Source organism: Sorghum bicolor, chromosome 6 (assembly GCF_000003195.3).
Source record: "Sorghum bicolor cultivar BTx623 chromosome 6, Sorghum_bicolor_NCBIv3, whole genome shotgun sequence".
Taxonomy (NCBI): Eukaryota; Viridiplantae; Streptophyta; class Magnoliopsida; order Poales; family Poaceae; genus Sorghum; species Sorghum bicolor.
This window is the reverse complement of record NC_012875.2, coordinates 58359742-58379208: the sequence shown is the minus strand read 5'-3', so window position 1 is coordinate 58379208 and position 19467 is coordinate 58359742. Positions and strand designations below refer to the sequence as shown.

General features: G+C 42.3%; 3 protein-coding genes across 3 annotated transcripts; 2 read left to right on the top strand and 1 right to left on the bottom strand.

Annotated features, from left to right (window-relative positions):
• Positions 2095–3811, top strand: LOC8079597 (peroxidase P7). The gene is made up of 3 exons (XM_002448615.2): positions 2095–2370; positions 2779–2970; positions 3079–3811. The coding sequence occupies exons 1-3, from the start codon at positions 2158–2160 to the stop codon at positions 3637–3639; spliced, it is 966 nt and encodes a 321-aa protein (XP_002448660.1). The 5' UTR covers positions 2095–2157; the 3' UTR covers positions 3640–3811.
• Positions 4584–14162, top strand: LOC8068492 (alpha-N-acetylglucosaminidase). Its single transcript, XM_021464002.1, has 19 exons — positions 4584–5044; positions 5479–5552; positions 6242–6453; positions 6581–6702; positions 7201–7286; positions 8278–8372; positions 8626–8707; positions 9151–9257; positions 9498–9528; positions 9611–9728; positions 9962–10009; positions 10708–10817; positions 10908–11010; positions 11108–11206; positions 11390–11500; positions 11868–12112; positions 12608–12845; positions 13154–13232; positions 13489–14162. The coding sequence occupies exons 1-19, from the start codon at positions 4799–4801 to the stop codon at positions 13779–13781; spliced, it is 2499 nt and encodes an 832-aa protein (XP_021319677.1). The 5' UTR covers positions 4584–4798; the 3' UTR covers positions 13782–14162.
• LOC8079596 (D-3-phosphoglycerate dehydrogenase 3, chloroplastic) lies at positions 15061–18532 on the bottom strand. Its single transcript, XM_002447183.2, has 5 exons — positions 17812–18532; positions 16417–16793; positions 16185–16295; positions 16008–16103; positions 15061–15926 (listed from the first exon to the last, which is right to left on the bottom strand). The coding sequence occupies exons 1-5, from the start codon at positions 18416–18418 to the stop codon at positions 15255–15257; spliced, it is 1863 nt and encodes a 620-aa protein (XP_002447228.2). The 5' UTR covers positions 18419–18532; the 3' UTR covers positions 15061–15254.

Sequence of the window (19467 nt, the reverse complement as noted above, 5' to 3'; positions counted from 1 at the left end):
TAGTTGATGTCATCTTCTCGATCGAACTGAATCTAAGTGACTATCTCATTTGTTTCTCTCTTAAGTGAATGCATGCTAGAGCTGCCTGTCTTTCTAAAAGAGATTAAAATTCATTGAATTGAAAGATAGCCTAACTAACGTTCAAGCACAGTTCAAGTGGTAACCTACTAGAGCTAGTTATACCACGTCGGATAGCTGTCAGCGCTGTGATGCAACTATGCAAGTAAGACAAGTTTGAACTGTCATTCACTTCTCAAATATTAAGAACAAGGCTATCTCCAGAACCATATAGTTTAGTGAAGAAGTGAAGACAAAGGGACGAAACCCTTTCAAAAAAAAGACAAAGGGACAAAACTCTGGCACGAGGTCACGCCAAGTTTGGGAGATCCGCAATCATCTTGCATGGGTTGCAAAAAGGTACTCGATCCTATATGAGCACGCCTTTGTTTCTTTGCTTGGAGTTCATATTTGCTTATATTTAAAATGCTGTTGCTGCTGCTAAGCAGTAAGCACTCCGCTTACAGCAAACTGCAAACATGCTGCGCGCCTAATTTGCTGACCCTGGTCATACTACTTGCGACCAGCCGTGGCCACACTATTCACACCTGAGCTTAAGACTAAACGGGGATTTGGGTCATGTTTATTGCTTGATTGGTGGTTGCAAAGTCGTATGCTATGCACCGAAGCTCCACTAGCTTAGCGAGACTGTCCCACATTTTGGCAGTGGCTTTGACATTCATGTCCCGACCTGGAGTACAAAATTGCAACTGGCTGGATCTCGCTTGATCCTCGCTCCAAGATACCAAGCGGGGAGCACTTGAAGAGTGGCCCTTTTTAGCAGGGCTTTCAGCTCTAACCTTCTCTAGCTTTTCAGATGATGAAGTGCCAAACATTAGCTCATAAAACAGCTCTACAAGAGAAGGTGAACAGGGAATAAAACATTTTTAGCTCATAAAACAGTCCTTGGTATTTCTTGTAAGCACTTCCTTTTTTTTTTAATAAATTACAGTAGGGGCTTGGCCCTCCTGTTCTCTTCAAAAAAAAAAGAAGGTGAACAGGGAATAAGCCGTTTTATAATAGAGAAGTGAAGCCTGTTTGTAAAGAACCCCTGCCTACAAATACAACGTTACTTTGTGTAAACACAACTACATTAATTGGGAAAAGACTACTAAATTCTAAAAGTTTTGCGTAACAAACTTACATACATCATCTCGTTTCAATTAGTTGTGTTTTAGTGTGACCAAATTATAGACGATATGCATGGCATCACATAAACACTCAGCTTACCTCTGGTATTAGCAGGCCGCTGTCTCCAAGATCATGCAGGTAGTAATCTTGTAGGTAGAAGTACGTTACAGAGCACAGCAGCAGCATTCTTCTGCATGCTGACAAAGCTTTCTTTCGCTACATGTAACATGTGTCCCCTCATTTCTTGCTTTCGGGCTGTACAGCACTAAGTTTTTTTAAAAAAGGAAGATAAAAGAGCAAACAGAGGATGTACCACCACTGTCCAAACTGTACATGACTAAACCTGACAATGGTTTGGGTTAAAACCGTTTTTTTGGTTTGGTTTTACTTTTGGGTTGTATTGGTTTGGATTGAAACGGGCTTGGGCCAGTTTGGTTTAGGCCCTTTAAAGTGGGCTGAACTGGTTTGGCTGTAAATAATAGAGTTTATAATAATTTTTTATTCTATCTATTTATTTTTTGCTTTTGTTTATGGTTAAATATAAACAATAGCATGAGGTGCTGGTGAAATAGTGGGTTGGAAATATATTTTAATGGGTGTAGCGCATAAGTGGTTTGGTTTGGTGCGGATGATTGAAGTCATGGTCTAATTTGGTTTGGATTTGACTTTCACATATATATGTTTTGGATTGGTGTGGGTTTGGTTTGGATCTCAACCCACTGTCAGGTTTATACATGACAGATAATAATGAGATAACAATAGCAACATGTAAATTTCAAAAAAAAAATTCAAAACAATAGCAACATGTAGGTAGTATAGACACTGCGCAGTAAGCATTCTGGTGATACCGCGATGCCTATAAATACCATGGCGCGTGGAACTATCTTTGCACACCACGCACTGACAGCTCCAGTCACAGAAGAACTCTCTGTGCTTAGCGGGCGGCTTATCCAGCTCCAGCTACCAGCAATGGCGCCCTGCCGGCAGACCTTCGCCCGCTACACCATGGCGCTGCTGTTTGCTGCGGCTGCTGTCTCAGCGCAGCTCTCCACCGACTTCTACGGTGAGACATGCCCCGACGCGCTGGACATCATTGAGTCCGCCGTGAGAGCCGCTATCTCCAAGGAGTCCCGCATGGGGGCCTCCCTGCTCCGCCTCCATTTCCACGACTGCTTTGTCAATGCAAGTGCCATTCATAAGCCGCCTCCAGATTTTCTTTTTCTTTTCTTTTCTCGAGATTATCTAGTATTCAGTAATGAAGTTACATTAAACTTCCATATATGAGTCTGAACTGAATTAACGAACTCCAGTTAGATCTTCTCAACTTCTACTGTTTTAGGGAATTTTGCTTAGGCGTAGCATAACAGAGCATGCTGGTTCAGACGTCCAGTACTCAGTAGACAGTTTTACGTCGGTACTGTTAACTTTACGACAAGTCAGTTAAAAAGTGGCGCGCACTCTGCCGCGTGCTTCGATTTTTCAAATCAAATTGTCTCTGTCGTTTCTAGAAGACGGTTTGCCTCTGAGTACAATGATGGAGTGTCTTTTCGTGGACTAACCGTTGACTGCAATTGCAAACTGACTTTACAGGGCTGTGACGGGTCAGTGCTGCTCGACGACACCACGGGCTTCACCGGCGAGAAGACGGCGAAGCCGAACAAGAACTCGCTCCGTGGGTTCGACGTGGTTGACGACATCAAGGCGCAGCTCGAGGACTCCTGCCAGCAGACGGTCTCCTGCGCCGACATCCTCGCCGTCGCCGCCCGCGACTCCGTCGTCGCCGTAAGCACAGACACCAAGACTAGCTAGCTGCATGCTTCTTCCATTTCATTTCCATGCATGGTTTACAAGCTAGCTAATTAACTGACAACCGTCTCCTGTGCATTGCAGCTCGGTGGGCCTACGTGGGACGTGGAGCTCGGCCGCCGTGACGGGACGACGGCGAGCCTGGACGACGCGAACAACGACCTCCCGGCGCCGACCCTGGACCTCGGCGACCTCATCAAGGCCTTCGCCAAGAAGGGCCTGAGCGCGAACGAAATGATCGCGCTGTCGGGCGGGCACACGATCGGGCAGGCGCGGTGCGTCAACTTCCGCGGCCGCCTCTACAACGAGACCACCAGCCTGGACGCGTCGCTGGCGTCGTCGCTGAAGCCGCGGTGCCCGAGCGCGGACGGCACCGGCGACGACAACACGTCGCCGCTGGACCCGGCCACGTCCTACGTCTTCGACAACTTCTACTACAGGAACCTGCTGCGGAACAAGGGCCTGCTCCACTCGGACCAGCAGCTCTTCAACGGCGGCTCCGCGGACACGCAGACCACCTCCTACGCGTCCGACAAGGCCGGCTTCTTCGATGATTTCCGCGACGCCATGGTGAAGATGGGTGCCATCGGCGTCGTCACTGGGTCCGGAGGGCAGGTCAGGCTGAACTGCCGGAAGACGAACTAAATGCATGGCCGGTGTCAGGTTTGGTAGTGTTGTGATGGGAGTGATCAGTGCGTGTAGTGTGTTGTGGTCTACAGAAGTGCAGAGTTATCTGTTCCTTCTATGATGGCGTAGTCTGCTTCGAACGGTTGTAGTACTACACGAATAAAACGAATGATAAGACTGGTTTTGGATCTCACCATGCCTTGTTTGGGGTCCTGAATTTGTTCTGGTTGATCTGAATCTGATCAACGTACGCATTGCGAGTTTAGAATTTTCAGAAGAAAACACTCCACCGAACCTTGAGTTTTGGCCACCACACCCCTTTGCCATCAAGCCCAAAACTTATAGCTTAGGCCTTTTTGGTACAAGATATGGGCCTCTCTGGGCCAACATGAATCGTATGCGACTAGCTACGTGGAGCAATTTCCTCAAACAAACAAACAAAAAACTACGTGGAGCAATGAGAATAAACATTTGGATGAACACACGTTCTGTTTGGAGTGAAAAACAAACTATGTTCAGACGGCTGAAAATAAATATTCAGACGGCTCACTAGCTGTGTGGCTTGACCCTCTGTGTTTTCAGATCGAGTAGACATTTGAACATACGTGCTTCTGAATAGCAACAAAGATGTTAACATCACAAAAGTTTGGTATCCTCTTATGATAACTAAGCTCAGCCGTCACTGAATCTGTAAATTAAAGCTCGGTGTCAAGTGACAGAGAATCCACTAACTTGGAACAAAACGTAAACGCCTCATATTTTGAATCAGATGAAGAATAATACTAAAATAATCAGCATTCTATCCCCATTTCAATTTTCAATTAAATTTAAAAAGGTTTCTAAATGAAACAAAAAAAAAAGACAAAAAGAGAGAGCAAACAGATTTGACTGACGTCACGGCCCCACCCTACCTCTCCGTTTCCCCTTCCCCGCGCGGCCTGCCGCTCTTGTCGTCTTCGCCTCTTCCGTTCGCCTTCTGCCCGTCGCCGTCCCCAACCCCAAGCTCTCGCCCTTTCGCTGTCGCCTTCCACTTCCCAATCACCAACAACTACCTCCGCTCCCGCTTAGTTAAACCCGTCGTCATGCCGTCCGCCGAGGCGCACTGGCCACTCCAATCCTCCCCTCCCGCTTCCTCCTCCCTCTCCCACTTCTCCAGTCCCTACCCACGGCCGCCGCGATGCCGACGCGGCCCTCCTCCACCCCCGCTTCCCGATTCCTCCAGCTATTCCTGGTCGTCGTGATCGCCTGCGCCGTTCCGGGGGTGAGATGCTCCGACCGGCGGTTCCCGCACCTCGACCGCGTCCGCAAGCTCCACCGCCGGGAGGGCTCGTCATCGGCCGAGCAGGAGGCCGCCGCGCGGGGACTTCTCGCGCGCCTCCTACCGTCACACTCCACCAGCTTCGAGTTCAGGGTCATCTCCACGGTACGCGTGCTTTGCTGCTTGGGGATCGTAGGGTCTGTACGTGATGTTGAACGCATCAGACGTCAGGTGTTGCTTCGGTGTTGCATAAGCATATTAGGCAACGTACTGAGACGTACCCAATCGGCGTTGCATAAGTAGAGTTGCCGAGAGATAAGAGTGCAGTGAGAATGTTAACTAGAATCAGAGACCAAGGAAGCACGCCACGAGGAGGTGAGGATATCATAGAGTAGGTAATCTTAGTAGAAAATTGTTTGTTTATATATGAATTCAGATAACCTATGTAATAATCTTATCCATCGAAAGTGAGGTCTGGACCCTACCCCATGATTTGTAATCTTTGCTATTTGAGTTCATAATGGCTTGTTCATTTTCTAACTACCCGTTAGCTGTTACTGACTGACAATGATTTACTATGTACTCCAATTCATTGATAGGAACAATGTGGTGGGAAGGCATGTTTCATCATCAACAACCACCCGTTGTTTGATGAAGGGACTACAGAAATATTGTATGCTTTCGCTTTATATTTTGTCATGCGTTGCACTTGCAAATTATATCTTCAGCTTGTTCATTTATATTTCTTTCCCAGCTGCAAGCAGTAGCCATTACCACCTTACTGTTTCTTTTCATACAAGAGGATAATCCAGATGCATTGGCTTTATTTATTCTTTGTTATTTTCTGAAGTTTGGTTTTAGGTGAACCACTGTTGTAATTGTGTTTTGAATATATTCACAGCGAGTTGGTTACATTTACTCTAAGTAAATGTGACCCATTAGGTCATTAAAAGATCTGACATGCACCAAACAATGAGTTAGTGGACCACCATATCTTGCAGTATGTTCTCTTGTGCTTCTAAATCAGGACTCTTTTAATTTTGTTTGTTATAGCCTATTGAAAAACCAGCTCATAACACAACTGTGTCTCAGCAGATTCTGCTAGAATCACGTGTAATCCTGTTTGCTGTGCAATTGGTTTATGCTCTCAGTAGGACTGCTCTGCTGTGCAGATGTAACATGCCATCTGCTATAGTATTAGAAAGTTTTGTATTTCATGTCATGAGTTATGCTACTCACCATACAAAAATAAAACAAGTTATGCTACTCAGGCACTCAGCAACACATGTGTGCATCTGTTGGTTTACATGCTGAAATTAGAAACTGCCTAATAACTTCACATTTGTCATTACTTGTTGTCAGGATACTCGGAGCAAGTGGGGTGGAAATTTCTGCTGGCTTTCATTGGTACTTGAAACACTACTGTGCAGCACATATATCTTGGTATAAAACCGGTGGTGCACAACTATCATCCATTCCGCGTCCTGGGTCACTACCTCGTGTTCCTGATGGTGGTGTATTGATTCAAAGACCCATTGACTGGAGCTACTACCAGAACGCAGTTTCATCCAGCTGTAAGCTGATAGCTTACTTATGTTGCAATTTTGGCTGTTGATTCCAGAATTGATGGCATCAAACTTTCTGATGTAAGCTGAACCTTAAACATATTTCTCCGTTTAAAATTATATTTTCGTCCTTTAGATTCTTTTGCTTGGTGGGATTGGGAGCGCTGGGAGAAGGAAATTGACTGGATGGCTCTTCAAGGAATCAATTTGCCTCTTGCTTTCACTGGGCAAGAGTCTATATGGCAGAGGGTTTTTCAGGTATGTATCTTTATTCTTTTTTTAAGCATTCTGTGCAGTGGATAAATTACCACTGTGTTTTTGTGACATTAGTGTGAAACAATGCACAAAAGCAATTAGGAAGGCATTGAAGGAGATGGATTGATGCATAACAGTAAATGCGGTACAGTAGGAAGGCAGTATGGATAAGCAGGCAAAGATGCACATCACCAAATTTCGACATGTAGTGTCATGTTTTGATGTTTTTTCTTGGCAAAATTATTTTGGCACAGTTCTTAAAAATGGCATTTTGTGGTGGAATGAATGGGTCCCTTCTAGAGTAGATGCAACTTCACTGGTTCTTCCTGTTGGCACTATTTATTATTATATTTTATGAGAATATTAGCACTCTTTTATCTAAGACAAAAACAACTCAGGTTATTGCACCTTATTCTCAGGTTATTTCTTTAAATTTACTCATCCTGTTTTGCTGCAAATGGTCTGTGAATAACTTTGTTTCATTTCATTAAATTCTTGAAGAGGTACAACATTAGCAAATCAGATCTGGATGATTTCTTTGGTGGGCCAGCCTTTCTTGCATGGTCTCGAATGGCTAATATGCATGGGTAAGTTACACATCGGATTTGTAATTGGTCTCTCGCATCTTAGCTTTTAATTTTATATGACTCTATTGATTTCAATATTCTTTTGCATTAATAATTTGGCATGCTGTGTCTTCTAAAATTATTTTCATTATTCCTCAACTCTGCAGCACAAGATAGATTGTCATTTTGAATTTTTTTGCTATAAAATACTCTCTCCATTCCAAGTTATAAATTGTTCTGGCTTTGACATAGTATATATCGAGGTGCATAGATAAAGGCAGAATGACTTATAATTTGGAACGGAGGGAGTATGTAGCTGCAATTGGGATGCTCACATCTAGACATGTCAGATTAAGACAGCCAAGGAGACTGTTTATACTCCCTCCATACCCATAAAATAAGTCGTTTTGGACAATGGCACGGTCTCCAAAGTCTAACTTTGACTTCTTTTTTTTACAAAAATATTTATCAAAAAGTGGTATAGTTATATTTTTATGAAAGTATTTTTGAAGACAAATCTATTCATATGGTTTTCATATTTTCAAACTCAACAACTTAAAAGTTATTCATGATTTATATTCCCAATGTTTGACCCAAACCTTGTCCAAAACAACTTGTTTTATGGGTATGGAGGGAGTATGTGGAATGTCAGGAAAATAAGATGTGACTATGAAAGCTCAAGAATTTTTGTTTTGAGCTTTGATTCCCTTTTCCTGAGTCCTATGTTTTGATATTTCTTCTCAAGCATGTTATGACTGAATGTTTTAGCTGCCTACAAGACTTTGTTATCATATTTAGTACTTGTAACTAATAGATAATTACAAGTTACCCATATTATTTAGTTTTATCTTGGATATTGATTTTTTGGAACTCTTTGTTGCGAACATATGCCATATATTACTTATTTTCAGCCCTTTATCTAAAAGTGAAGATACTGGCTTCACATGTTACATGTTTTTCTGTTTTTGCCTTTTATGTATTTACTCTTTAATGACACTTCCTGATTTATCAGATGGGGTGGACCTCTCCCTCAGACTTGGCTTGATGACCAACTAGCTCTTCAAAAGAAAATCCTATCTAGGATGTACGCTTTTGGCATGTTCCCAGGTGACACTTCTACAGTTGTAGCATTTTTGGATTTTGTGCAGTTACATGAGCAACTTTTCTATGTTAAGGTTACAGTATGTGATATAAATATATCTTCATTGGTTTGCACTTCTGTGCGTTTTCAGAACTCCTGCTCTGCCTAATAAAACCAATCTAAATGTTTAATTTCTCAGTCTTTGTTTCTTAGTACATGAGGACCCCCTCACTTTTTGTTACATTTCTAATAATAGACTAAAATCTACATCTGTTGCAGTTCTTCCAGCCTTTTCTGGCAACATCCCAGCTGCATTAAAGTCAAAATTCCCTTCAGCTAAAGTCACTCACCTTGGAAACTGGTAACGACGATTTTCTATCTTCTAAATAACATTGGGATACATGATTTTCTGTGATCAATACTTAAATATAAAATACAGAATCTTGGTTGCAGCTCCTGTTTCGCTGCTGAATTTCATGCAGTTTTGCACCTCCACCTTTGCTGTATTTCAGTTATGTAATTTCGATTGCAACTTTTGCATGCATCTCACATCTTAGCAGTTTGAGCTGCTACCACTGATCAAACTGGAACAGTCACGCTACATTCATAACAAGCTTATGCTCATTTGTATTCTTAATGTTCATTTCACCTTAAATGCTTCATCATATTATTCATAAATGAAGTTAAATATTAATATCCTGATTTGAGACCACTGTACCCTAACACTACTTTTCTTGCTGACATCCTTTGTTTCATCAGTGTTAAGTCACATGTGCTTATTTGACTATGCTCTGTGATATTAAGGTTTACAGTTGACAGCAATCCAAGGTGGTGCTGCACATATCTTCTTGATGCATCTGATCCTTTATTCGTAGAAATTGGGAAGTTGTTTATAGAAGAACAAATCAGAGGTAGGATCTGTTATTTTGTTCAAGTTGATGTCTAACATCATGTGCATGATATTTTAATGCCAGTCCTGTAATCTTGTATTGTTTCCTACCATAAGAGTGATGGCTAGCCATTCTTTTGGAACGAATGATGGCTAGCTTTTACCTTATTAGTTTCCCTGTTTTGTAAGAGTACTTTTTACACCTTTTCATCAGAAGAAAACAAACCTTGATGCATGGGAGTTTTCTTGTACTTTTGTGCAGAATATGGTAGGACAAGTCACATCTACAACTGGTATGATTATTAACCATCCTTCTCACTTGAAGTTCCCAATCAATGAATTTTTCTCATCTGTAATCATTTTTTACTTGTCTAGTGATACTTTTGATGAGAACACTCCTCCACTAAGTGACCCGAATTATATATCTTCGTTGGGTGCTGCAACGTTTAGGGGTATGCAAAGCGGTGACAACGATGCTATTTGGTTGATGCAAGTATGTTCTCTGTGTGTTAGTATTTTGCTTATTATTGGATTTGTCGTAAAACCAGTTATTAGAGATATGAATATAGATCATGGATGTCTTGGTTGTTGCACTTTACTTTTTTACTTCTGGAACTACTTTCAGATGCGTGATTCTCTTGTCCAGTTGAGAGAAAATTCTTCCTCTATTTTCACATTCTTGGATATATGGATATGCAAGGATCTGTAACATTTATTACTCTGCAGGGTTGGTTGTTTACCTATGATCCTTTCTGGGAACCTCCACAAATGAAGGTGAAACTTAATTTCATGGTTTGATAAGATATGAATGCTGATAATTTTATTGGCTCTTTTCATTTGGCTTCTTGTTTCTTCAAAAACATTATTGGAGTAGTGAGGATTGAAATTCATGTGACCTTCATTTTTTAATTAACTGCTTGTTCTAAATGTCATATATTTAAAAATGGAGGGAGTCTGTTGGATATGATATGACTGCAATTAATGTTCCAATGGTGTGTGTTGATCACATTCATTTAGTCAGGGTAAACCTTGTGTTTTCCAATAACATATTATGATTTTTGAAGTAACACCAAGGAGGTACAGTTTGCAGTGGTGTTATCTGTTATTTTTATTTGGCTCATACAGTAAAAACTAAAAAGTCCATGCCTGTAGTGATTTCTTTATGTTGATAGCACAGTATTTTCAGGTTATGCTTGGAGGAAAAAAAATTGATGTCCCATTGCCAAATGATTGACAACCACACTGTATTTCCAATAATCTAATAGTTAGTTCTGCACTCAGTTTCTTCACCTTTTCTGCTGAAACTTGAATAAGTCTTGTGAACTTAAGGTGGCTACTATCTAATACATCAGGATTTTTTTTGTTTCTGTTGTGAGCATGCACCTTTGTTATTGTTGTTGTGTTTCAGGATTCAGCTTTAACATAACCAATTTTTTACTTATCTGATTAAACTTAATTTCTGTTGTTTTTAGGCACTACTGCATTCTGTTCCTGTTGGCAAAATGATTGTTCTTGATCTTTACGCTGAAGTTAAACCAGTGTGGATAAATTCTGATCAGTTCTATGGTGTTCCTTACATCTGGAAAGTTCTCTTTTTCTCATTCTGCCAACTCCATGCATTATTACCCTCCTTTTATTTTCCTAAATAAAAACTCGTATGACCCTTTTTCAGGTGCATGCTCCACAATTTCGCTGCAGATTTTGAAATGTATGGTGTTTTGGATGCTTTGGCTTCTGGGCCTATTGATGCTCGATTAAGCGATAACTCCACAATGGTATACATTGTCAAGATTAATCAGTTGCTTATGCTACCGAGCTAGCTTATATAAATACAGATGGTGATGTTTTACCTATTAACAAATTATATTTTAGGTTGGAGTTGGTATGTCTATGGAAGGTATTGAGCAAAATCCTATTGTTTATGACCTTATGTCAGAAATGGCCTTCCATCACAGACAAGTTGATCTTCAGGTGAAATTAAAAAAATCATTTTCTAGAAGAGCTTCTTGCACAATAGATGTGTTCTTTTTATTCATCTTATCTACTTACTGTGCATCTCTTATTTATGTTTCTATGGAAGTCTCCCTTTGCACAATTGCACTAGCTAATGAATGCAAGCAATTTTTGGGCTGATCAGTTTCGTATCATTTCCAGGTTTGGGTCGAGACATATCCAACAAGAAGATATGGAAAACCAGTGAAGGGACTGCAAGATGCTTGGTGGATTTTATATCAAACTTTATATAACTGCACAGATGGTAAAAATGTAAGATTTTTTTAATATAAAACATGTTTAGCCATTGTGCCATGTGTCCATTGTTCTTCCAACATTACTTAAGCATGTACAAGGGATAGTAGGTTGTGAGCAAGTTGCAAAATCACAAATATCTGGTACACTATGCTACTAACAACCTGGAGTTTTTATTATTTTACACTTAAATCTTACTCTATATTGTAAAGATCTTTGCTAGACAAAATTATTCTGTGAAAATACATTTCTCATTATATTTTTCTTTTTGGCAATTGTTGCTACATGCCAAATATGAATAGAAGTAAAACATCAATATATCCTACTTTTTGAAGATTCGGTGGGTTCTTATCTGTTACTCTTATCATAAATTTTATTCTGGCAGGACAAAAATCGGGACGTGATAGTGGCCTTCCCAGATGTTGAACCTTTTGTTATTGAGACACCAGGGTTGTATGTGAATACTAGACAAATGTATTCTACAATGCCATCGAAGAATTACATAGGGAAGGATGCCTCTAGTGATGCATATGATCATCCTCATCTATGGTACGATACTAATGCCGTTATCCCTGCCCTGGAACTTTTTCTTCAACATGGAGATGAAGTATCTGACAGCAACACCTTCAGGTGAGAACGCAGGTGTTCCAATTGCTTAATCTGTACTGTAAAATAATTATTCTTTCAGTGGTAAAAAATTACAAGCTAAAAAAGTGCTCGTTCAATGTACTATGTGTGAATACAGTAATACTCATGATTGTCAAAACATCAATTCTGTCGTCTGATTTTTACAACTTTACGATCAGATTTAGATGGTCTGATTCTACGATTTTAGTTAATAGAATAAATTTAGTTTTGCCTCATTATTTTCTGCCAACCTACAAACCTTTGATGCCATACAATTCTTTCTATTGATTTTGAATTCCCATTTACCTTAATTCTTACTTTACAGTTCAAAGTAATCCATTCGTATTTTGATGATCATGATCTTACTTTCAAATTTTGGAATTAACCAAACATGTATAAACACTAAAACATTATATGCACAGGATACTGAGGCACCGTCCATTGCACTATTGTTTTGTAAATGAGGAAAGGTTCATAAATGTTTCATCATATTAACAGGTATGACCTTGTGGATTTGACTCGTCAAGTTCTGGCTAAATATGCCAATGACGTTTTTCTGAAGATCATCGAGAGCTACAAATCAAACAAAATGAATCAAGTCACCATCCTGTGCAAGCACTTTCTCAACCTTGTAAATGATCTTGACACACTACTATCCTCTCATGAGGGTTTTCTGCTTGGGCCTTGGTTGGAAAGTGCCAAGGGCCTTGCACGAAACAGTGAGCAAGAAATACAGGTAATCTTTTTCTTTTGCCATTCTTTGAAACTGAATTATGTCTAATGATATGGCATCATTACCATATTTATCAAAAATCCCAAATTACTATAGTTGTGAAAGTAGGAATCGACCTGTTTGATTCTTCCTGTTGTTAGGCTGTTTATGAGCATTAGGCTCAAACTTGGGCCACTATTCACATTGAACCAATCTAAGATTTCATATATGCACTATGGTCATGACCTTGTGATGTATGTCACTCTAGCATTGATGACAAGTAGTCATGTTCATCAAATTTCTGACACACAACTTTGTTGAAATCCTTGCAGTATGAATGGAATGCTAGAACACAAATTACAATGTGGTTTGACAACACGGAAACAAAAGCAAGTTTATTGCGCGACTATGGTAAGACGCATGCCACTTGGCCATGTACTGATTTAGGCCTTGTTTAGTTCCAAAAATTTTTGGAAAATCGACACTGTAGCACTTTCGTTTGTATTTGATAAATATTGTCCAATCATGGACTAACTACACTCAAAAGATTCGTTTCGTCAATTCCGACCAAACTGTGTAATTAGTTTTTATTTTCGTCTATATTTAATACTACATGCATGCGTCTAAAGATTCGGTGTGACAGGAAATCTGAAAAATTTTGTTGCAGCAAACAAGTACTGGAGTGGCCTGCTGCGAGATTACTATGGGCCAAGGGCCGCCATCTACTTCAAGCACTTGTTATTAAGCATGGAGAAGAATGCACCTTTCGCGCTCGAGGAATGGAGGAGGGAATGGATCAGCCTCACCAACAACTGGCAGAGCGATAGGAAGGTGTTTTCAACCACACCTACAGGAGACTCTCTGAACATATCATGGTCGCTTTACATAAAGTACTTAAGCAACACTGATCCACTTGAGCTAGAAGGTACAGGCTCCCCTGGGAAGTCTGCAAGCTTATAAGTAGTGATGCGTGCAGTGGTGATCATGCATCATTTCAGTTTCGCAATTACCTCTTTTTCTTTTTTCTCGTGTTTTTCCTCAAACTCTTAAATATCATTTGCCAGTGACATGGTTCGTACGAATCAGTCATGTGTGAAGTACCCAAGTCTTTCCGTGTAGCAGGACAGGCTTATTTCCTTTTTCTAGTGTTCCTTGCCGTAAAGTTCTCAGTTTTGTAGCCCAATTTAGGAGAGAATGGCCATCGTCCCGGGTGCTGGAATTCTACAGATCCTTCATAAGAATCGTGTTGCTTTTGGTGAAATCCATTGCTGTAATTGGCTGCACTTACCTAGCTGTGGCTGCAGCCGTTGATGCAGAAATTCAAACCAAAAGGTTTCTGTAGATTACCACTGTATGCATGCAGCTGTCGACACGACCTCGATCATCTAAACTAGATGCATGTGTCGCGTGTAGGAATGAAAACGGATCGGATACGGACGGATATCATTGATATCATATTTGTTTTCATATTTTTGGTCGGATACGGATTCGAATACGGATAATGTCAACAATGTCGGATAAGATATGATTGGATGTCGACATCACAAATATACGATTTAAGTATTCGGATACGGATACGGTATCGGATGCTGAATATTCGGACTCGGATACGGACAGATCTAAACCCCTCTAAACGAATTCGGTCTCGAATAAGGTCGGAAAATATCCGTACCGTTTTCATCTCTAGTCGCGTGCATGTAGAATTGGTAAAAATGTTGACACTGCCGAATCTATGGCTTCAACCAACAGTTCCATTTACATTCCAGTCTTTACAAGTGATGTGCTCGTAAGAGCCACGTGCAGAATTAAGATGATTAAAAAAAGTTGTTTAGGACAATGAGATGGTCTCTAAAACCTAACTTTGACTCTTTGTTTTTTATAAAAATATTTATCAAAAAGTGGTGTGTGTGTATATATATTTACAGTATTCTTCAAGACAAATCTATTCAGATGGTTTTCATATTTCTGAACTCAATAACATAAACCTTATTCAAAACAACTTTCTTTACATGTATGGAGTGAGTACCGAATAAACATTTTTTACATGTATGGAGTGAGTACCGAATAAACATTTTAGTACATGTAAAATTATTTCTTACGACCTAGGAAACACTTATAACTGAAAAACACACCAGGTACGATCCTCGCTTTCAATCTCCCTGTCTTATAAAGGCTACATGCAACCAAGCAAACAGAGTAATGTACCGATGAGCCAAGTAAAACAGACAAATGAGCCAAATATGGAGACAAGTTTTTATTAATAAACACCCCCGTTCAAAAGGAGGCAGCAATACTGCACCAAATTCAAGAGCACCACTACAAAAATACTCCTAAAAGCTTATTTCAAGGAGAACCATAAGTCCTCTAGATTGCTAGCTACATCAAAATTGCACACCATGCTTGCAACTTCAAACATACATTTGCGCTTTGCGCCTAGAGTTTGAGGAAAACAAACTCCTCAATCGCTGGAATCTCCCCGATCTTTGTCAGCGTGGCCTTGCTTGGTTCCTCATCAACACCGATAGCCATGACAGCATGCTTGCGAGGAGCAATTCTTCCAACACTCATGAAACTGACATTGACGTTCTCTTCACCCAAGACACTTCCAACTGACCCAATCATACCAGGTTGATCAACCTGCCTGCAAAGGATCAGGCTTCCTTCCAAGCTCACATCCACCTGGAATGCTCCAACCTTTGTTAGATGAGGAACACCATCCTTCACTCTCCCCTCCACAGTGATCTCTCCACTCTCAGATATCGCACTGGGAAATTTGGACTCGACATTGGCAATCTGAACTTGAATGTAATCAATAGGTGTCTCAGGTGAGCCGTCCAACAGGATCCTCTCCTCGGTGATGCGAACTCCCCTCTGCTTTGCGGTGAAGTCAGCATTTACCAGATTGACAAAAACACTGGAGATTGGTTCAATCAATCCCTTGGTGATCATTGCACGGAGAAGTCTAGTGTCAAGATCATCAGGTGCCCGTGCAGATGCATAGGTCACTTTCACAGACTTGATACCACCACCACCAGCAACTAGTTGCACAGCCAAGCGCCCAAGCTTTTCTGCAAGCACAACAAAAGGTGCAAGCTCTGACAGCACCTGCATGAACCAAATAGATGTAGCATATTAAATATCAGGAGGTATATGATTTGGGGTAAGCAGATAACAAAAGATTCATACCTCAGCAGGAACCATTGGCGCGTTGACTGCAGAAGCTGCAAGCTCCCCTTTCAGAGCTCCAATGACAGCTTCAGCTATCTCAATAGCCACTCCTTCCTGTGGAACTTGTCATGTTAAGCAAACTGATAGCTACGATAGAGAACCTGGATGGGTCATTTCTAAGCTAATTCAGTGTACCTGTGCCTCCACTGTGCTAGCACCAAGGTGAGGTGTGACAGTAACATTCTCGTGCAGTACCAACTTGTTGTCAGGTGCTGGGGGTTCTTTAGTGAACACATCAAGAGCAGCCTAATATACAGAAAAATTGAAAAAATATAAGCATGATTCCAGGGAAACATCTCAACGACGGTTCACTGAATTTCATTAGAGCAAGAAACACAAGGAGGCGAGTTAAGATAATCAAACAAACCTGTGCTACTATTCCTGAATCAAGTGCTCTGACTAGAGCTTCTTCATCAATTACACCACCACGTGCAACATTTATAATGCGAACACCCTTCTTCATCTTAGCAAAGGCCTCATCATTGAGCATCTTGTTTGTTGCAGGCGTAAGAGGCATGTGTAACGAGATAAAGTCAGCAGTTGTCATGGCCTCCTCCATGCTAACTAGCTCGACCCCGATTGCACGAGCCCGATCAGCAGAAGCATATGGATCATGTGCAATCACATGCATTCCCAAGCCTTTAGCACGACGAGCAACTTCTGATCCAACCTTTCCAAATCCAAGAATAGCGAGAGTTTTTCCCACAAGAGATACACCAACATACTTGTTGCGCTGCCATTGACCTGTGCAAGATACAATTCAACAAGTAAGCTTCACTGAACAGCATTGAACAACTGATTGATTAACAACTGACGCTAATGTGATAGTGTACTCTCCCAAGCAATTCACAAAAAGAGTCATTTTTTGAAGCGAGAAATAACAATTTCAAGTTTATCTATGTGTTTCATATCTTTTAAAGGTGTATCATACTATCTTGTACTGGTACTCTTGCTTCTATTTCTTAATAGGAACATATAATTGAAACAGAAGCACTAGGTACCATCTAATCATCGCCATGCATGTTAACCATTTCCATGAAAATAATAGCGACACAAAGTTATTCTAAAAGCATCATCTCCGGCTCTCCGCTCTATCCAACAAAAGACGGCTATATTCTGAACATGCCTGCGCGATAGAGGATAGCTGAACAGCTCTATACTGAACATGCCTACAAGATACTAGCTGGTTAGGAGCCTAGCATACATGCACAATACTGTACTTTAATAACAAATTCACAAAAACAGATAAAATAGGCATCTATTCTTTCTAAAGACAAAAAAAAATGATAAATGCAACTACATAATTTGTTTTCTATCTCTCAAAGATGTCACCAGAACATTACTGCCTAGAACTTGTAGTACTGCTGCTTCTATTTCATATACACATGATTGCCAATAATTTAAAGTGAAAAATCAGGCTTCATACTACATTGATAGTAGCACATTTTCGATGTGCCTACTTGAAAATAATACTTGGTAGTTCCTCCAAAAGCCTCATTTCCAATTTGTGAAATAAGAAACAGCTATATACTGAACATGCCTGAAAGATAGAGGACAGTTGAACAGCTATTATGTTATACCGAATCTGTGCCATGATACTAGAATACTAGATAATCTAAGAATGTAGCGTGGGTCCATGGGGAATACGATTTGATAACTCTTTGGGCCACAGATTCGAAAGATAATGGAAGCATCATGTCAGAACAGAAACAGGCATATTTCCAGACTGGAGCGGTGCACTGATGGAAACTCAGTAACTCACCAGCCTTGAGTGAGGCGTCCGCCTGCGCGATGTTCCTGGCCATGGCAGTGAGCAGCGCGATACCATGCTCGGCGGCGGCGACGGTATTAGCGGTGGGCGCGTTGACGACGAGGCACCCATGCTCGGTGGCGGCGGCGAGGTCAACGTTGTCGATCCCGACGCCGGCGCGGCCGACGACGCGGAGCCTTCCCCCGGACGCCTCGAAGACGTCGCGGCCGACCTTGGTGCCGGACCTGACGATGAGCGCGTCGCAGAGCGAGATCTTGGCGCGGAGGTCCTCGGGGGAGAGGCCGTAGGAGCAGTCGACGTTGGCGAACTCCCGCAGCAGCGCGAGCCCCGCGGCGCCGAGCTTCTCGGCCACGAGCACCGTGGGCTTCCCCGCGACGGCTCCCGCGGCGGGGGACTCGGGGGAGGCCGTCGACGCCGCGGGGGCCGCGGCGGCGACCGGGGCGGAGAGGCGCGCGCGCTGGGCGTGGGCGTGGGGCTGCGCGCGGAGCGGGAGGCGGACGGCGGAGGGCGCGGCGGCGGCGCGGGTGCCGCGCGGGGACGGGAGGAGCGCGCGGTGGTGGGTCGTGGCGGCAGCGGTGGTCTGGGACGGCGCCGCCATGGCGGCTGGGAAGTGGGATGGGTGTGGAGGCGGGTCGGGTCGAGGGGTTTGGGGTTTTTGTCAGAGATCAGAGAGAGGGTGATCAGGTGAGGTGTCGAGTGGTGTGGTTCGGTGGGTGCGCGGTGCGGCGCTTGTACTTATAGTAGGAAACTGAGCTGGTGTGGTGACTGTGAGTGAGGCGTGCAGACCGCCCACCTCTACGCACGCTGTACCTACCTTGACGAGCCCGATTTGGTTTGGTACTCGAAACATTGGGCAAAATGGCAAATACAACCAGGGGTACCTCTAGCGGTCCTGCAACGTTATCTCTGGTTGATGTAAAACGTGCACAGCACAGGTGAACGAATCGCATTTTGCATTTTTTTTTTTTGTTTTTGGCTTCAGCAGGGTGCAACCAGGACACCGTCGATGAATGACCCTACTCCGGGGAGTAGAAAGTGCGGTTGGTGGCGACAAAGATCTCCGCACTGCGCACGGGTGTCCTTGCACCGTTTGCCGAAAAGCCCTCCCTTCCTCCATTCCGTCCGCTTCTTAAATCGCAAAGCAAATTAGCCCTTGCTTTAGTCATCTTACAAAATTTTTAAGATTCTCTATTACATCGAATCTTACGATATATATACGAAGCATTAAATATAGATACAAATAAAAACTAATTACATAATTTGTATGTAAATTATGATATAAATTTTTTAAACCTGGTTAATTTATGATTGGTCATTATTTATCAAATAAGAATAAGAATACTACCGTACCCCAAACTAAATTATTTTCAGAAGTAAACAGGGCCTCAGTAAAAGCGACGGCAGGCAGGCAGACTGATGGTCCTCCTGGCGGCCTGGCTACGTGCCGTCTGTGGGCTGTGGCCGTGGCCGTGGTGGGCATGAACGGAAACGGTGGCCACGGCACGGCAGCGGCAGCGGCAGCGGCCAGAGGACGTGCAGGCGTAGGTGTGCCCACCAACACCTCAGTGTCAGCGTGGTTGGTGGCTGCTGGACTGACGGCAGTGATGGCACCGCGCCAGCCGAAGCGGGGACTCTTTCTGGCTCCCC

Bases quoted from the DNA above. Each gene is read 5' to 3' on its own strand.
- LOC8068492 (XM_021464002.1), top strand. From the start codon at position 4,799: ATGCCGACGCGGCCCTCCTCCACCCCCGCTTCCCGATTCCTCCAGCTA. The intron at 6,454-6,580 runs GTAAGCTGATAG...TTCGTCCTTTAG, and splicing joins GAACGCAGTTTCATCCAGCT to ATTCTTTTGCTTGGTGGGAT. The intron at 8,373-8,625 runs GTGACACTTCTA...CATCTGTTGCAG, and splicing joins CGCTTTTGGCATGTTCCCAG to TTCTTCCAGCCTTTTCTGGC.
- LOC8079597 (XM_002448615.2), top strand. From the start codon at position 2,158: ATGGCGCCCTGCCGGCAGACCTTCGCCCGCTACACCATGGCGCTGCTG. The intron at 2,371-2,778 runs GCAAGTGCCATT...CTGACTTTACAG, and splicing joins TCCACGACTGCTTTGTCAAT to GGCTGTGACGGGTCAGTGCT. The intron at 2,971-3,078 runs GTAAGCACAGAC...TGTGCATTGCAG, and splicing joins CCCGCGACTCCGTCGTCGCC to CTCGGTGGGCCTACGTGGGA.
- LOC8079596 (XM_002447183.2), bottom strand. From the start codon at position 18,418: ATGGCGGCGCCGTCCCAGACCACCGCTGCCGCCACGACCCACCACCGC. The intron at 16,104-16,184 runs GTACACTGAATT...CAAGTTCCACAG, and splicing joins CTAGCACAGTGGAGGCACAG to GAAGGAGTGGCTATTGAGAT. The intron at 15,927-16,007 runs GTATGAATCTTT...TGGTTCATGCAG, and splicing joins CGCCAATGGTTCCTGCTGAG to GTGCTGTCAGAGCTTGCACC.